The sequence below is a fragment of the Echeneis naucrates genome, chromosome 12, assembly GCF_900963305.1.
Source record: "Echeneis naucrates chromosome 12, fEcheNa1.1, whole genome shotgun sequence".
In the NCBI taxonomy this organism is placed as follows: domain Eukaryota; kingdom Metazoa; phylum Chordata; class Actinopteri; order Carangiformes; family Echeneidae; genus Echeneis; species Echeneis naucrates.
The window spans coordinates 14,680,699-14,699,601 of NC_042522.1; the positions used below are offsets into that span (position 1 = coordinate 14,680,699).

Consider the following 18,903-nt stretch of genomic DNA (forward strand, 5'->3'; position numbering starts at 1 on the left):
TGGATCAACAAAAGTGCTCGGAGAATGATCTTTCAGTGGGTAACAGGTTATTTTAATAAAGTTATCATGAATATAAATATAATCATCACAGTTTACCACAAAAGTAGGTTGCTCCAAATGAAAGTGCAAATTCTGCAAAATGGCCCCATTTAGACTAAAAGTGAAAGAGGTCCAAGTGAAAAATAACCCCGTAAATAGTTCAGTTTTATGTCACATAAAAGGCGGTAAAACAATTGGCTGTAACAATCATGTGTTTCATCATGTGATCCTCGAATGACTGCTGGGTGATGCTGCGGTTGCAGCACTGAGGGTTTCTTTTCCTGCACAGTTGATTTAGTCATGTTTCCATTCTTCACTTCAGCTTCAGTGACTGTCACACCAAATGCAACGTCTGGTATATATGTGTTTTCCCTGTCAGCAGAGTGCACACTCATCTGTAGCAACTGAAGCTAACGCAACAAGGAAGTCAACAGGCACCAAGTTGTGTTCTCTCTCCGTTGTTGCTCAGCAGACACTGTTCATGCAAATCAAACACCTTTGTATGAGGCTACACGAAAAAGGAAAATTTCCCTGTCAAAACACAACCAAATGAAAAAGGTCCTTTGAACAACTGCAGGTGCACCACAGATTAAGAGGTGTATTTGTGTCAGGGCTTTCTGTACTATAATGAACTCAAGGGAGGGAAGCACGCCTTAGTTTAGTCACGTACCATACTCAAGTCAGTTTCAGGTATTTTAGCTTTACTTGACTGTCTCCACTTTCTCACACTTTATACTTTTACACTTTGGCACTTCAAAGGGAAAATAATGAGAAACGCACATTCTTCTTCTTTTTTTTTTTTTTTAAACAACGATACAGCCATCAATACTCATCATCAGCTGACATGTGACATTGACTGATGCTTTAATGGCAGGAGAGATTGGACAGATCTCATGTCACACTTGGCCTTTGATTCTCTGTCTTTGCTCAAAGGGAAAAAGCTCAACTGTATTTGGAGAAGGCACACAAAGTAGAGTGACAAAAGCCTTTGTTGGAAAAGTGACACCGATCAGACAGTTTGATATTTATTTCAACAGTATATGATGCAACCAGCTCTTGCCTTTTGTACACTAAGAAATGGGAAGCCTGTTAACGGTCCCTGAGTTCTCCTTTTTAAGTGGAAGTTATTACACTGGCTAGCCATATAAGAAGTTCACAAATATTGAATCACAGACAAAAACCTGCAAGCTGAAAGGACACATCCATGATCTATCAATCCTGATAGGTTCATATTTTTGCTAACCACATGGTGTATCTTTAAACATGAGCATGAAGACAGATCGGCCCTAACCCAACATAATGATGCTGATGCTCCTGAAGCAAATGATATGCAGGAATCAACGTCATCAAATTACAAAACCAAAGCTTCAACTGCTTGGATGTGTTATGAAAAATGTCCTCAGAGGTGGGAAGCTATTTATACACCACGCAATGAGATCAGATATCAGTATTTAATGTGCCCCCTATCATTCTGGGGAAAACATTTTCTGAGAACACTTTCACAGTCCTGCCCTCTGCATTTACAGATTGAAACACCTGATAGGTGCCACTACTAGTTTGTTTTATTATATTACTATATTTGGGAGGAATGACTGCAGGCACCTTCAGCGATTCTCTGTGTACAGCCTGTCTTTGTCAGAAATGATTATTGGTCTATAGGCTTTGTGTGTGTTTTGTCTAACAGCCACAGTAGTTTTGAGAATGCCAATAATAAAAGCTGGAAAGCAGGTACTAATGCAAACAGACAAAACTCACCATGATTTCAGAGAATAACTATTGAAGAACAAAATAAAGAGCTCCTTTAATCTTCTGTTCTGTTTTTTATAAATAGGCTATAGGAAATATATCTATTGTCTCACACTGTTCCCCTGTAGTTTGCATTGTATAGGCTACCATGGCCCAAAATTCTGAGCAGCTGAATGTAAACATTAAGCTTATGTGACACACAACAGGAAAATGTAATCAGACGTTCAGTCATTTTCAATGGGATGTTTGTGTAGAAACAATGACCGATGTAATAGGATATACACGTACACTTCTCAAGTGCAAGAAAATCATAGTCCTAAGTGATCAAACAGATCTTTGGCGTCTGATTAAAATGTGACATTAAATATGTGAAAGGTTGTGAAAATGTTGACGTAGGTGGTAAATAACTTGGAAAGCGGTAGAACACTGATTAGACACAGTGGACCATCTGTTTATCATTTGGGCTCAAACCAACTATGAATTAGTGGAAAAACCCTGATGGACCTACACGCACTACACATCTCTGCAACGAAAACATAAACAACAGATTTTAAAAAAAGGAATCCAGCTATTTTCTTGAACTTAACTGAATTTCTCTCGTTATATTTTAAACATTGTCCAGAAAGTTCACTCCAGCACTATTAAACAAGTTTCCACAAAGATGTTGCACTTGGGGAGCAATAAACAATATTCAAGGCTCATTTACTGCCATTGAAATGTGTAAGTTTATCCGTCTGTTTGTTTGTTTTTTCACTCAAACATCTCACATTTTGACTGATGCTGTTTAAACAGAAATTTGGTTGTAAAGTGCAGAAGATGCTGAAATGTCTTCTAAAATAAACTCTGGACATTGGTGGACTTTCTCTACAGACCCCCTCCTGCCCTTTGAGAAGTAGTGCTCAGAGATTTAATAATAATGTTTAGAGCCACAAATTGTGCTTTCAGACTTCTGACTGGCTTCCACAAACTGGAACACAAGCTGGTTTTCCAGTTATAGTGATTTCAGTGATTCATGGTTGACGGCTTTGAAATGGCTGGCATCTTCTTTTGCCCCTGCCCCCCGGTCATCAAGGTCCTTTTTGACAGATGCTTTCTGTTGTTGCTTGTGTTAAACAGCCATTCATCAAAAAAAAAAAAAAAAAAAGACTGTGTCCTTGCTACTGTTACCATGAAAGTATAGAATGATGGATCCAAGTGGGCTTAACATAAATTTAAAAATCTTTCTTTTGAAATACATTTTCCATTTTTTTCATTTTACCCAGGGAAATTATTAATGTGTAAAAACATTTTACAAATATGTGCTTCTAGAATTTCCCAGTGTTATATCTACACCTACGTCCTTGTACATTTAATTTTATTCTGAAGCTGTGTTGCTTTATCCTTTAATGGTTTTGGAAGTTTGAATCAGAAACATGCCCATTAGTTCAAAATTAGTCTTGTTTAATTAGTACTGTTCTTGGAAAACAGACTCATGGAGGCAACCTCTGACCTAAGAAAGCCAAACTTGAGAACATTGGAAAGAGCAGGCGAAAAATCTTAATTATGAGTGAAAACAGCTGATAAAGGCGCAAATAGAGAGTCTATGGCGCGAACGCTTATTAGATCTCACTGAGTTGTGTTCACAGAGACAATTAAGCATGTAGTAAAATTAAAGTACTCGGACTTTGCACCAAGATAAAAATAAATTAAGGTGTGTTTAAAATACAGAACCTATGTACACACTAGCTGCTGTGAGTGACGCTCTTCCATACAAATATCATGTTTGCAGAAAATAAAAAATAATCCAAGCCTACTTTTTCTTACGGCTCCACTCAGTAAAAATCAACTTCTAAATTATTTTCTTGCAGTGATTTCCTACTTTGTTCCCTCTTGAATAAATAAATACTGCACTCTTGATTAAACTGTTTGAAATAGATCTGAAGCACTAATCTATCTGGATGCTTCTCCTCGCTATTGAAAGCGTTCGCTGCCTTTCACACATCACTATCAGCACTTCTTCTTGTGTTTAGTCTCTGAAAGAACATCAGGAGCATTGACAGTCAAAATATCCTAAATCCGCCTTTATCAGTGTTCGGAAAAGATCCTGCAATTCTGCAATTCATCCTTTAAGTGACAGCTCCCTTTACTATTCCCAGAACAGCATAGGAAGGCCCATTTTCCAGACAGGCAAAAGGGTAAGTTTGTTTCAACATAGTTTTTCTTGTTGTTTTGCTGAAAGAAACAGCTTGAGCTCAATTTCTACTGTTTCGTACAACAGTCTGCCAACAAAGCTGATATATGAGTGAGTAGCCGTCAGCTAGGCTACAGTATTAATTGAATTACATCTATTTGTGTATGATAAAATGGTAATACACCATTTGGGCGGGATGGTGGTGTGGTGGCTAGCGCTGTTGCCCCACAGCAAGAAAGGGTGTGGGCTTGATTCCCAGCTCTGGGGTCTTCTTGGGCGGAGTTCACATGTGCTTCCTGTGTTCACAGATACTCCAGGTTCCTTTTACAGTCCAAATTGGAAAATAGGTGACCCTAACTTGGCCATGAGCGTGAGTGTAAACGGTTGCTTGTCTCACCGTCATGTTGGCCACCCGCCTCAACCTGACGCAAAAACGGTTCAAAATCAATAAACAGCATTTAAAAATTCATATTGTTTATTTTTCCTAAATAGAATCCACATTTGTTTGATCATTGATTTATTAGGCTAAAATACCACAAACACTTAAATTTCGTGTCAATGTCATGGAGGAATGTCTCCATCACTTCCATTCATCTTTGGGACGCTGATAGTTCACTGTACAGGATGTATCCTGTTCTTGGTCAATGCATGTAAGCTTATCGCACTTCCCAATGTTTTTCCAAGCAGTGTGATGATACAGGATAGGAAACAATGAAGGGGGGCTTGGAGTGTAATGCCCAACATTAACAAAGGTCACCTTTGTTTAAACAGGTTGATATCGACACTAGCAACTATTGTGTGAGCCACGGAAGAAAATTCAGTTGCTTTTAGAAAGCTGGAAGAAAATATAAATAATACTGTTCATTAAGATGGTATACTAATAATTATATTACAATTAACATGCTATTCAGGAGAATATTTGGTTATTTATTGCAGCATATCGTGTAAATGATAGTTTCCCCAGATGACCATTGTCCAAACTCGGCCAAGGCAACATACCAGACCCAGGCACCATCTGTATTTTCAGTTAAACATGTTTTTGGGCTGTTCAAAAGGACCAATTGTCTTCTGTCACAGAACAATAGCTTAAAGCTGCAATCAGGTGATGTCATAGTATTCTTAATGTCGTGTTACTATTTTTAGAAATCAGTTAAGTATAAATATTGATATTCTTTGTTATTTAACAGATTGGGCTAATGTGTAGTTTATTTAATGCACCTTTCGCACCTTACTGAGAACATTTGTTAATAAACAGTTTTCTGCTCATCTTGGAGCATGTCCTACACATTTACAATGCAAAGACAATACACACACACAAATTTGTTTTCTATCCCAGTGTGAATGTATACTAAAAGATTACATTGGCGGCAGAGTTTATAAAAAGAATCATCAGGGAGAATTATTATGAAAAAGGCATTATTTAGCACCTTGCCTTATTGTCAAGGGGAGTGGTTTACCACGAGAATGATGATATATTTAGGCCATTGTACGGAAACACACTTTTTGGAGCACATGCTGAATTCCAAAGCCAAGACCTCCAAGACAAATACTCTTTGACAGCAGAACAATAGAAAGCACATTGGTCATCAGCACTTTCCCTGTGTTCAATTTCTCAGTTTAACCCCTGTATAAGTCAAAGCTAGCTGCTGTGATTTCTCAGTGTATGTCTTGAATAGGAAAATATTAAGGAATTAATTCTCATCGATAATAGAAAAAGACAATATTACTGCAGTCATGGATGTGGATGCTTAAAACGGACAGTGGGCCATGGCTGCAGGTTAGGTGAAAAATAAAAAAGTAAATAAAAGGCTTGCTGTAAATATCAATACCCTTTTAACATAAAAAAATATGAGTCCATGACTGTCACTTTAATAATCTGTCTCTAAAATACAAAACATGTCAAGTGACTTGAGGCATTTTTATTTATTTATTTATTTTTATTTTATTTCATTATTTTTTTTAAATGGTACGTAAACTTTACTTCCTGTAAGATGCCCGAAGGTGTTAATTAAAATTTATGACAAAATATATGTGCGACTGAGGTCTTACATGGACTTTTATTACAGGGCAGGACAATGGATGTCAAAAGATGCCTATGCAGTTTCTTTGAAGCTTATGGGGCTGATGTAAATCATTGTGGCTAGCTCGACCTTTGTGTTGACTCAGACAATACTAACATATCCTCCTACAAGCACTGTCAGGGTGCTTGAATTTAAGTTGGATGTTCCTTCTGCTACACTTCAGAGTTCAGTGTTGTACTTTGCAATGGAAGACAAGCTTGTAGAGATAATCTGAGAAAAAGAAGTGAAATATTTCATGTAAGATTAAAGAGTCTGTGGAGCAAAATATCTAATCCTCATATGAAGCAATTCAAACCAGCTCCTTATGAGACCCATTATCCTTCCTATATTTGAATACATTTTATTTAAAAAAACGTTAAATTAATTAAAAGTACACCTTTTTAAAATGCTGAATTGGTGCTTTTTCTTTTCTCTACACTGCAGATTGAAAAATGAACATTTTAGTCTAATGGGGATACTAGAGGAAGGCTAACCGAAATACACTAATATATAGTAATTTGAATTATACAATTAGAAAAGTATTTCTGCCAAGGGATGAGTCAATAGCCTTTATATTTAAACATGTTATTCCTGTATGTGTAGCAGACAAACAAAGAATAAACCAATTTTAGATTTATCATGTAGAATTTCCTGCCCTTCTGTCCCCCGACAAAGTTGACACTGACAGATGAAGTTTTGTGTGTTTACTCAATAGTAAGGATGTTTACTTGAAAGCAGTTGTCTTTGGAAAGCAATGAAGTCTTCAGACTGACGATGAAGTAGCATGAAATAGTAGTAGCATGTAATAAATATATATAATCAATCAACCACACATATAATCAGGCAAAGAATTTAAATACTCATACTATTAAACATTATTTATAGAATGGACCGACATGCTGCAGCATGTGTGTAGGGCAGTAAATAGCTCTTACCATGCTGTACTCTGGAATGCAGCAGCTAGATGACACCCTTGGAAACGCATGGTTGGGTCAGTCCACTTTGCCTTTAAACACAGCAGAAAATTCCTCCAAGGCCCCCCTAATAAAGAAAATGTTTGATCTTAGAGTTAATCTGACTTCCACATCCCTGATATGACTGATATCATGGTTATGACTGTTTTCATGTTTATGTGCAACTGATTTTTTTCCCTTCACTCAAGACCTGAGGGAATATTTAATAAAGTCTAATCTGAGTAGAAGTAAATAAAAAAAATCTTCAGTGCCACATCACAGACACATTTTTGCTTTGAACTTCACCTGCACATTTTCAGGAATTATAAAGATCATTTTTCACAAGAACTCCCATGACAGGACAGGCAGCTGTCACCACAGAGGAAGCTGATATGATGCCGTCTGATGGACTGAAACAATTAACCTGTTCGCAGTTCCACTCTTCTATCCTGACCCCACAGCAGTAAATGAGTTTTGAGTCCCAGTATACACGGCCAACAGAGGGCAACAAAGCTCTGTAGGAGCATGTCCTTCATATCTGTCAGCGGAGCGAGGACCTGTCTAGGTTGCCAGGTGGTTTACAAGCAGATATCTTTGGCAACATTCACTATGATTTTGTTGCAGCTTTCTACAGGCTTCTTAACCAAGGTCACTAGTGACACCAGTCTATTCTTCAGTCTTTGCTACTTCTGCTACTGTCACCAAACACACCAAAGCAAATGTTCTGTGTCAGCGCTGTTAATGGGTGGGGGGGGCGGGGGGAGCGGAATTTGTTCTTCCTTGCGAAACAAACAACTGGACATGACTCCTAAACAATCTGTCTCACTCTGTCCCTGAGAACTGGATGATCATTTGAGGGGGACTGCATTCAGCCAATTGGACCTGAGCCTGACTGGATGCTGCCACTAACAAGCCCAGGCAGGGACGTGGCTCAAAAGCCTCAATATTTTAGATATTTTCTTTGCCCTTTTCATTACAAGCATAGCAGTCTCCCTCCCTTTTTATTCTCCCTCACAACAGATATTGGATATCTTTTCCAAGACAAACATGCCAGCCACAATCCCCGACTGAATCCACAGAAAAAATCCATGTCTCGTAGCACTACACACATTTCCCCTGTCTCTTCAGAGAATCAAGACGTATTGATCTGTTTTTGCCTGCTGCTTGGCAACATACAGCTGGGAAAACATAGAAATCATTAAAAACTGTTCATCACCAATTAATGATATTGAAAAGGACAACATTTCTCAAGGTAACAGTAATTACCCTTCCTCCAAACAAATCAATAACCATATCAGTGCATCCTGAAGTGAAGTCAGATTTTTTTGTGCAGCCCCCCCCCCTCAAAAAAACCCCTCTGGTCTCACTAATGTCCTCCAAATGAGGCATTTCACAAATCAGAGGAGTGCAACAGCTGTGTTTCCGGTCCGAGTCCCTCTAGTAAACATTGTGACTCACATGTTTTGCTCAGATTGCTCAGTTGGTTCTTGACCCCTCTCCGTTTCCTGCACTCCAGCACAACAACCTTCCACCCCTGGCCACTGTGCTGCTGCATAATTTCATCCCGACAGAGATGTAAGTGTACACGTTTGAACAGAAAGAATACTTCTCAAAAAGAGTTAGCTTCTCTTTCTGTCGGCCACTTTTTTTTTTCCAGAAACCCTCTAATGCACGTGCTCCTCATCTGATTGTTGCTAGCGGGATGTAAACAAAAAACTCGTGGCTCTCCTGGTCACGTGACTTAGATGGACCAGTCCAGTATGCTGAGGGCTGGGGGGGGGGGGGGGGGGTGTTCGGCAGAAAACTGGAGTACGTTACCTAAAAGTATCTGGGATAGACATATGGATTTGCATTTGTTATTTATCAGTCGATACCAAAGGGGAGACGCGTGGGTATCGATGTATCGATGGGACAGACAGTTAGTTCAAAATGGACGAATCGTTCACGAGCGACACGTCACTTCGATCAACCCGAGCACACGGAGGGTCCCGTGATCACCTGCCATTTCTCTACGTCACTTTAAACTTCCGTCTTGTCCAGTAGACAAACTTGAGCAGGGGCTCGCTGTCCTCCACCTTCGACCAAAGGTAGGCTCGGCTGTGACACGCGTTACTTTTTCAAAAAACACAAACTGATGTCGCCGGTTCGTCGTGTCTTTGTGCGTGACGGGGCTGCAGCTGTCCGTACTGTGAAACGACACCGTGCACCGTTGCTGTTGTTGAAGCGAACAACGTGCACAAAGACATTAAAGCCTTCGCTTCTTCCAAAATCTGTTTTAATAAGAAGGCTTTAAAGCAACGTGGCCGTGCCTGATAGCGTACTCGCTCATGCATGTCACGTTGGCAGATAACTTGGACTTTGCTCGGTGTCAAAGTCTAAATGTTATTGTCACAGCAGGTCTGTGCTTCTGCACCCCCCTTCGTGTCTTTCTGCAGCCCGGTCTACGACCCTTCAAAACACAAGGTGATGCTTTCCAAATAAAGTGATGAGCGTTTGCTTTCATACAAAGTTATCTGCATAATATTTAGTGCACAGGTCTCCGACTCTGGTTTTCGATAAACTCCCACTTTGGGCTCCATTTCTTGCTGCAGAGTGAATTTGATCAGACTCCCTGACAGAACTGCACGATGGATAAATTCTCAAGCAACTCAGGCGCCTAAAGTATTTCTACGATGACATGCAGATGGAAGTGTGCCAAACCTTAGAGAAAGTATAAGGCCAAATGGTTAAAATGTGAAATGCAAACCAGTTTGTGGTCAGACTGCAACCAAATTATGAGTAAATTATTACTATCAATTAAAATGGCAACCTTTTTTTTCTCCATTCAACCATTCAGTGCCAGCACAGTTTTGCAAGTAAATATATTTTATTTAAATAGCTAACAGTTATTTTTGTGTCATCAGTTATTAATGAACTGAGTTTTGCCATCTATACTACACATTTCTGGGTCGGGGGAGAGGAAGCAGGCACTGACCCATGGAGACATGAATAAAACATAACATTATGCACCAAAAGTCCAGATTTAGCCACAGGTTGGAACCCAGAACTTTATTGATATGAGGTGACAGAGTTGACCTGTGCTGCAGTAAAATCATTTAGCACTGTTGATCAGAAAGTCTCTGCTGTTGGTGTTGCACCGGGTTACATCATATTGAGGAGTTTTTAACATTAAACCTTACAGTCCTTTCATCATGGCACTGGCTGGATTGAGAGTTATTGAGCTGGCTGGTCTGGCCCCAGCCCCGTTCTGTGGCATGATCCTGGCAGACTTTGGAGCAAAAGTGATCCGTGTGGACCGGACCAAGGTCGGTATGGCTATGGGCACGCTAACACGGGGAAAACGATCTATTGCCATTAACCTGAAGACCACCGAGGGCACCACCTTGCTCAAGAAGCTCTGTATCAACTCAGATGTTGTCCTCGAGCCCTATCGCAAAGGTCAGACCACCAGCACTGTGAAACCAAAAAGCATGGTGAATAAAAGTCCATTTTTCACAATCCCTTCTAGATAAATGCACTGAAGTGTTGCTTTAAGTGTTGAACTAAAATGTCATGGCACTTTTAGCGATTAAGTATAAACACTTGAAAGCTGTTTAACTACTTTATATATAGTTAGCCAGTTTAATCCAGGGGTCCCCCCCTCCAGAGGAACCCCGTATAAATCTGGGTGCTGTACGGTACGGCAATTAATAAATCAGGAAGCAAGAAAAATGAAGTTCTGCCTCACAAAATGATTATTATCCTCTTAAGTGGCATTTTGAATAAATATGTCCTGGGAAGAACTGCTTGCAGCTATTGACAGGAACAAACGCACTGTGTGGTCTAAGTAAAAAAAATGTTGTGAGCTACTGGTTGAAGCTTTAATAACGTGTTGTATAGTATAACATAATTTACACACATTATATGTTACAGCTCCCAATAAATGTAGTTCATGAAAATATAATCCATAAATTTTAAGTATTAGTAATTCCAATTTAAATCAGAATAAAGACAAACAAATGGTATTGAAAAAAATAAATGAATAAAAATCTGATGACATATATTGATTTACCTCCATTTGCTCAGGAGTGATGGAGAAGCTGGGCCTCGGTCCAGAGGAGCTGCTAAAGGAAAATCCTCGTCTGATCTATGCTCGGTTGACAGGATATGGACAAGAAGGGTCTTATGCTGCTGCAGCTGGACACGACATCAACTTCCTCGCCATGTCGGGTAATAACACTCCATCTTCTCGATTAATAAGTGTATATAATTGTACAGTACAGGCCAAAAGTTTGGACACACTTTCCTATTCATTTGAATGAGGTGTGTCCAAACTTTTGGCCTGTACTGTATATACTGAATGATGGAAAATCATAAATACAGAGATATTAAAAATTAATCAACATCTTGCGCTCAGCTCAGTCCACGACTTCTTTGTAACTTTGGAAATAAAAGGTGGTAGAACTGCACAGGTGGTTGTTGAGTTGTTAGTGCGCATGCCATGTAATCACAGAGTCCCAGGTTTGATTCCAGACTGGGAGCCATGCTGCAGCTTATTCCTCTCTCTCTCTCTCTCTCTCCCTCCCTCTCCCTCTGTTGGCTTCTCTACCACTTAATAACTAAAAAGAATAATGCAACAATGCCCCCCGGACTTGACATAAACCTTAGCAACTAAGACATAAGGCCGAATGTCCCACTATTCTCACAGGTTAGCATTTAGATTTGCTTACGAAAAAATTACAAAGAAAAGAAAGCTTAAATAAAAAGCTTAGCCTTAGTGGTCGATGATAATATTATGGACTACTCTTCAGACACCACTGGAGGCTGATGAAATTATCCTAACGCTCTGACAATTTCACATCCCAAAGCCTGTAATTTCGTCTCAACTTACTGTCACCTTGTATGATGTAACATGGTGTGCAAAGCTTTTCATCTGCCTCTCTGTTTACCCCATTATTAACTTCTGCAGGACTGTTTTGACAGTAACAGCACTTTTAATTGAAAGGATACAACAGCCGGTATTTTCATTTGTTTATGTTGTTGGCCCTGCTTAGGAAGTGTTTTGCAAATTATAAAGTGAGCATACCCGTGGGAGATTTACACTAGAGGTGAACTTAGGAATTCTAATGCATTCAATAACAAACCTATGGCATTTTAAGGCCTCTCATTTCAGTAAACAGAATTTATATTCAGAGCATGTTTGTCAATACTCCCCCCCCCCCCAATGGTAGAACAGCACTTAGAGGCCTGAGCCAGCATTTCTGGGGATTTGCAATAACTAAAAAATAGAAATATGACCTCTGAGGACAGATTAAGTCAAGCACACAAGTGCTACGTGCTCGTGTGTGTTACCAAATCAAATCAAATTTATTTATAGAGCTCAGAATCAAAAGAAAGTTGCATCAAGCCACTTTACTCATAGAGCAGGTCTAGACCAAACTGAAGAGATTCACAGTTGTACTTTATCAGTTATGGAACTAATCCCTCTGTTTTTTTTTTCACCTTCAGGGTCAAAGATGAGCCAGAACCCCCTTTGTTCTCACACCACTGAGGCTGCTGTTACAATTTGTGTGAAATGTTTGTCTCATTTCTTTCACAGGCCTTTTATCCCGACTGGGCCGTAGTGGAGAGAAGCCTTATGCTCCAATCAATCTGTTAGCGGACTTTGCAGGCGGTGGTCTTACTTGTGCCTTGGGGATAGTCATGGCACTGCTGGAGAGGACGAAGTCAGGAAAAGGACAGATCATTGATGCTAGCATGGTGAGAATATTGCCAAGATAAAGAAATGAATAAATACAAGATCAAGCCAATGACAGTGAGGACACTTTGTACAAAGTGTAGGCAGGCCCTTCTGTTAGCATCTGACTGATATTAGACCTGCAGCTAATGAACATATGAAGAAAGTTAATGTGAACTTAACACCTTTTCTCAAGCCTTCCTGGAATCCTTGGTATTAACACCAAATAACTGCTACATTTTAATGTTAACCAAAAAAATGCTATTTCTCCCTCTGTATATTCGACTCATGAATGGTTTTGATCCATAGAGCTCTGTTGCTGCTACAATATGAAGCTTCCTCCTTGATTTGACGTAGTAGGTTAGAATATAGCAACAAGCTTAATATTCTTTTAAATTAATAGCTTGAAAACCAGGCATCTTTCATTTCACCTTGCTGACCTTGTGCTCTACCCTTCAGGTAGAAGGAGCGGCATATGTTGGATCATTTATATGGAAATCTCACAGCATTGGTATGTGGGATCGCTCCAGAGGGGAAAACATGCTGGACAGCGGCGCGCCCTTCTACGATACCTATCGAACGTCTGACGGGAAGTACATGGCTGTGGGTGCCATAGAGCCACAGTTCTACAGACAGCTACTAAAGGGTATGTATTAGGCAGGTATAGATTAGAGTCTGTCTTTATTTCTAGATGAAATAATCCTCCAAGGCAGTGGTCACAGAACAACAGATCCCTTGGAAAACTCATCATGAGATTGCATTAACAAGACTTGCTGAGAACCCAGTAGTGCAGTACAGCATCGCTGTGTAAGTGTTATGCAGGACATGTTTACTGCATATACTGTGCACGCAATTCATTGCTAGATCCTTGAAATACATTGTGATTGACAGAGAACTCCATAAAGATCACTGGGGTGTCATAATCAATTAGCTGCTGATCATCGAGGACATTAAATATTCCTCCATTTTACATTAATTCGTTCTGCTCACATTTTTTCCTCAGGGATTCATGACAGTCTTTTTTTTTCCCCACATAGGCTTAGAGTTGGATGCTGGGCAGCTGCCCCCTCAGATGAGCTTCACTGATTGGCCAGAGATGAGACGGATATTCACAGAGCGTTTTGCCTCAAAGACCCAGATGGACTGGTCAAGAATTTTTGATGGGACTGATGCTTGTGTTACACCTGTGTTGTCTTTTGACCAGGTGAGCTCACACCCACATAACCATGAAAGAGCTTCTTTTATGAAAGATTCCAACGGGGAAGAAAGCCCCCGACCTGCTCCAGTTCTCTCTCGGACTCCCGCGGAGCCCTGCCTCGCCCCCGACCCAGTTATTGGAGAGCACACAGTGACTGTCCTGGAGGAGTATGGCTTTACATCAACAGAGATAAACCAGATGATAGCAGCAGGCATCATAGAGAGTAATGCTGTTAAGGCTAAATTGTAGAGCACAACTCAGCAATTTGGAAAGTCCACAGCTATATTATTAATTAATTTTGGTGAATGCGATATGAAAGAGAAGACAATTGTTATTAATAGTTAATTTAGAAAAAAAGAAATCAGCTCTTCATTAACTGAAACAGCTGACCAAGAATCAAAAGGGGAAAGAAAACAATTTTTTTTAATGACATATGATATGAAATGATGTGGTTAGAAAACATGAAAAATGTTGCCATCTCACTTACATCAGGTCTCGCAGGCTTCAGGGCCCTGGTGTACACGTGTCTTCATACGAAGCAGAGTTCACATATAGGCGTGCCTTGATTGGGCAAGGTGAAAGGCCACAGATGCAGCTTGAGTTAGTCAGTGAGTCATAACTGTCATTTAATCCAGAATTTTTGTCAACAGCACTAACCACTAAGCTGCTTTGCTGCCAAAAATTCTTTGCCTGCCACATCAACATTTTTAAGCATCACCTGGTGGTTTTTGCAATCTGGTAGATGCTGACTAAATATGCCATCAAAAAAGAAAACTTCTCAGAGGGGAAAGTGAGATTGCTAGCAATTTTTTTTCTTTTCCTCAGCACAGTGTTGCAGCTGAAGTTTTTAATGAGGAGTTTCAGAGATGAAATCCTCAGGCCACATGGGGCAGTAAGTTGAGTTATAATTAATGAGTTTTATTCATAAACACCCCTGCAACATCCTTGCCTAAGATTGATAGCAGTGCTGCATAAATTCAGAGCCTAATTTGGCTATTTGAGCTTCTTGTAAATTCAAGATTGGATTCATAAATAAAAAAAATTATAAAAAATACATGCACAAGACAGTAAGATATCAAACTCGCCTGTGTAAAATACAGTATGTATAGACATCATTAGTTAACGCTTCATAACTTCATCAGTGAATGACAGATCCTCGCTCTGCCTTCAATCAGTCAAAAGATCAATTTATTTACAACCGTTTCTTCTAACATAGGGGTGATTAGTAATGAAAGCAGGCTAAAAATCAATAAGTAAACTCTTCATGGGTTTTGCTGCCTTTAAGATGTTTGGTTAGGGGAGTCACTCAATGCCTTGGGGGTGTTTATATTTTTCCTCTGGGGCTAATTCCAAATTTTCTGAACTCTGTTATGATACATCTTCTACAAAAAGTGTTTCATTAGAAAATTTAAATTTGGTTCTGAAATTATCATAAAATATACATTTGCTGTCATTTTTGGGGGGGTGGGAGCCTAACTGATATGAATGAGCAAGTTTAGTTTTCTGGATTTAATTATGGAATACTCGTTAAACAATTTGCATAGCTGTGTGTCAGCCACTCCCGAAGATACATGTATAGCACCAGAGATCAAAATCTCGTGTCAAATTTAATTTCCTAACACTAGATTCAATAGTGGAAGGCCATTTCAAGGCCATCGTTGCCTCAGCTGAAAAGAACTATAATGGCAAAAAGCAATTATCATCTCCTGGTAGTAATTATCGTTTTTAATAGACATGTGAGTGGTTTCAGTATTCTCAGTGCCTAACGCTTGGCAAGAGCTGAAAATGACAGCTCACAGTATTCCCCCTAGGCGCTTGAATGCCGAGGTCAACTCGTGTATCAGCGATGCTTGTCGTGGCTCTCCAATATACTGGCCCCTGTAATTTTCTGTTCCCTGTGTGGATGTGTACAGTTTGATATTGTGGATCTGATTTGAAGTTATCCAAAAATAAATTTGACCATGTATGTGTAATTCCCAGCATGGTCACATGGTCATATTTAACCAATGGCCTTACTCAGAGCGCAACTTGTGAATCATGTCACAGTTCACGAAGACTACAATACTGTTCCTAATATTAAGGTATCTCCTAATATTCAATCAAATCAGTTTATGACTTTTAATATATTCTGGTGCAGTATAGGACCTAAAGGCATGTATGTGTGGAATGTCTTTGACTTTCCCAGTTAAAATCTGGTTAAATCTATATGTAAGATGAATTGTGCAGAGCAGCTTGATGCGAGTAAGTGCAAAGAGGGTTCAGTAAGCGTGTAGGACAGGCATGAAAAGTATGTAAAGATCTTAACTTTAAAAGTGTCGCCACACATTGTATCAAAATTTTAAACACGACTTGAATTGTTCTCAGCTGGACCATAAATTTCAGTCACAGGTGATTATTAGCATTGATAGCATTCAAGCCACAGAACCATTTTCTCTTTGGAATTTCTACTTTTCAGTGAAAAACTAACAGACTATGGTCCTGATGATTGAAATGAGAAACATTTTAAATAATGAGCAAGTACATTATTTAGTTATTAAAAAGAAATTATTTCTTTTTTTAACAATTTTTTTTTCTCACAAAAATATTTTTTATTCATTATGTCAACATCTATACCCGCAGCTACCAATTATTTTCATTATCATTAGCCATTGTCTATAAAGTGCAACAAATGTCTCAATTTAAAAATGTTCACTTAATTTCAAACTTAATCAAGAAATGTTTGGTACTTTTTGTTCTTGCGATTATTGTGAATTTTGTTGAATGACGGGATAATAATCAATAGCCTCTTTGTTCCAACTCTAGCTTGATAGATACTCTATTGTCATTGTTTGGAACTAGACAGGAAACGCCAAGTCATCATTCTGACAAAACTGCATTTTTAGTTAGGGTTATTATCTAAAGTGTTACGTTAATATGGCCTCACATGTGTGGACATGTCTGCCAGCTGACTGAGGATTCATAACTATGCCTTTTTTTTTTTTTTTATAACAGTATTCAGTGCTTAGGAAACAGAAAAATGAACTTTCCCCACTGTTTACTCCTCCCTGGCTGCTCCCACCTTTTGCCCCTTCCCCATGAAATCACATGCATCATCACTTGATTAGCTTAAAGTGCTGCTGCAAAAAAACACGAAAGGGCCCTTGTGATTTCATTGTTTGGTGAAGAACTTGTAAACTAGCTGGGAGCCTTCTGTTATTCCCAGGGGCAGGACATCCCTTCAGAAACTTAAACAATGCACCAGATTCATTGGTGTGAAGTTCAATTCATTATATTACCTACCGTTTTTTTTTTTTAAATGAATCTAATTTAACCTTTTAAGTCCACCAGAAGAGTGAAGTTAAACGGAGGTGACGGCGCTTTTTTGAAATGCCAGTGGCCAGACATTGGTGTGTGAATCCTACAGTGACAGTAGATCCATAGGTCACTGCATGTTATTAAATCATATCTTTGAAATATACACTTCCTTTCATTATCATGATAAGGCCAGACATGCTTCAAAGCAGCTGATCAGGCTGGAACTTACAGTGCCCTCGGAGGATCATATTAAAAAAGTCAATAGAAGGAAATATTAAGTACCAGGGGCTGGAGAGGCTGGGGGCTTTCTAAGAGCTGATAAAATTGGCCGCATGATGTTCACTCTGAAACTGACTTCCTGACGTGCCCATTAGTGAGTGTGGGTCTCCCGACTGATATTTACCCTTTTCATTTTAAATTCGTATTTAAATTTTTGCTCATTTACACAGATAAATGCAAGAATTTGATCAGATTAAAAGAAGTTTGCCTTTAAAAGAAAACTGATGCCAAGCTAACCCAAGCTAGTTTGTCAGTTACCGAGATATGACGGATAGATGAAAAATGCACTTTAATAGTGTGTTTATTTAACAGTAAGAATGTGAAAGTGTCCCTCTACTAGATTTCCTGGAACAACAACAATGCTGCCTTATGAACCAATAAATTACTGGAAATTTGGATCATGCTATATCCGGCCTTTAGAAAGACTTCATTACTTTTTCTGTAACTGAAGAATTAGCAGCATCCATGTAACTATGCATAAAAATGACAGTGTGTCACTGTGCTTGTTAACCCCCCCAAAAATAAAAAATAAATAAATAAAATATTTTACTGTAGTTGTTGCTGTAAATTTGCCTTGAAATTTGCTCTGGCATCTTTATGTTAAGATGATCAAAAGCTTCCAGCTGTAGCTTTGCAGACTATTTGCTGTAGCAAGAAAGCATGAGGAAAAAGAGTTACCAATATTCAATCTACCTCAAAAGAGGAAATATTTTCCAAATTTTCAAATGTTGCTCAGAATGTATGCTTTTTTTTTTCTTTTTTTTTTTTAAATAATCACATATAATTGTGATTCACACATTCAAAGGATAAACACTTTGTTTAACACAGATACTCAATTTCATCCAACACACTGGAGAAAGATGGGAGAATAAATTGCGCAGGTGGTTGTTCCATCCTGAAGATTTACCAAAAAAAAAAAAAAAAAAACACCCTTTCTAATCTCTGGCTAATCCAAAATCTGTGATGGCAAATTACAGCTCCATGTGTTGGCAGGAAGGATGCCATCCTCAGCTGTTTGTGTTGAGGCATTGAATGTGTGAACATGCTGTGGGGAAGATTAGGGCTGTCATGTTAGAAAATCCATGAGCCTGCAGAGAGGCTGCTTGATTTTCTTTTTTTTTGGGGGGGGGGGGACGGATTAAAAACATTCAGCATTTATTTGATCACATAAATGAAAATGAATCATTATTGTGAACCAAGATATTGGGTTTTTCAGGAGCAAAAAAACACAACCAAATATGTAAACAGTTGACACCTGCTTAATGCAGAGGTGGAAGAAGAGTTCAAATCCATTCAAGGTGAAATAGAGCAAAGTATAAATATTCCATCAGCAAATGTCTTTCATATATAAAGTTGACGTGTAAGGCTGGCAATACTTAAAGTTATAAAAGGTCCCAAACTAACACTGAGTATGTCATGCACTTATTATTTTTATCCATCTCACTCAA

At 39.0% G+C, this 18,903-nt stretch overlaps 1 protein-coding gene and 1 long non-coding RNA gene across 2 annotated transcripts; one reads left to right on the forward strand and one right to left on the reverse strand.

Moving 5' to 3' along the window:
* Positions 1-6,028: 6,028 nt before the first annotated feature.
* LOC115052452 (uncharacterized) lies at positions 6,029-8,564 on the reverse strand. The gene is made up of 3 exons (XR_003841361.1): positions 8,427-8,564; positions 6,951-7,056; positions 6,029-6,246 (listed from the first exon to the last, which is right to left on the reverse strand). It is a non-coding gene; the product is annotated as an uncharacterized LOC115052452 (long non-coding RNA).
* A 389-nt stretch (positions 8,565-8,953) lies between these two features.
* On the forward strand, positions 8,954-18,138 carry amacr (alpha-methylacyl-CoA racemase). Its single transcript, XM_029515779.1, has 6 exons — positions 8,954-9,055; positions 10,150-10,406; positions 11,034-11,177; positions 12,547-12,707; positions 13,144-13,330; positions 13,722-18,138. The coding sequence occupies exons 2-6, from the start codon at positions 10,160-10,162 to the stop codon at positions 14,129-14,131; spliced, it is 1,149 nt and encodes a 382-aa protein (XP_029371639.1). The 5' UTR covers positions 8,954-9,055; positions 10,150-10,159; the 3' UTR covers positions 14,132-18,138.
* The last annotated feature ends 765 nt before the right edge of the window (positions 18,139-18,903 follow it).

What these genes read in the sequence shown, in the direction of transcription:
- amacr (XM_029515779.1), top strand. Translation starts at nt 10,160, where the DNA reads ATGGCACTGGCTGGATTGAGAGTTATTGAGCTGGCTGGTCTGGCCCCA. An exon ending in CCTCGAGCCCTATCGCAAAG is followed by an intron (nt 10,407 to 11,033) that starts GTCAGACCACCA and finishes CCATTTGCTCAG; the next exon opens with GAGTGATGGAGAAGCTGGGC. An exon ending in CTACAGACAGCTACTAAAGG is followed by an intron (nt 13,331 to 13,721) that starts GTATGTATTAGG and finishes TTCCCCACATAG; the next exon opens with GCTTAGAGTTGGATGCTGGG.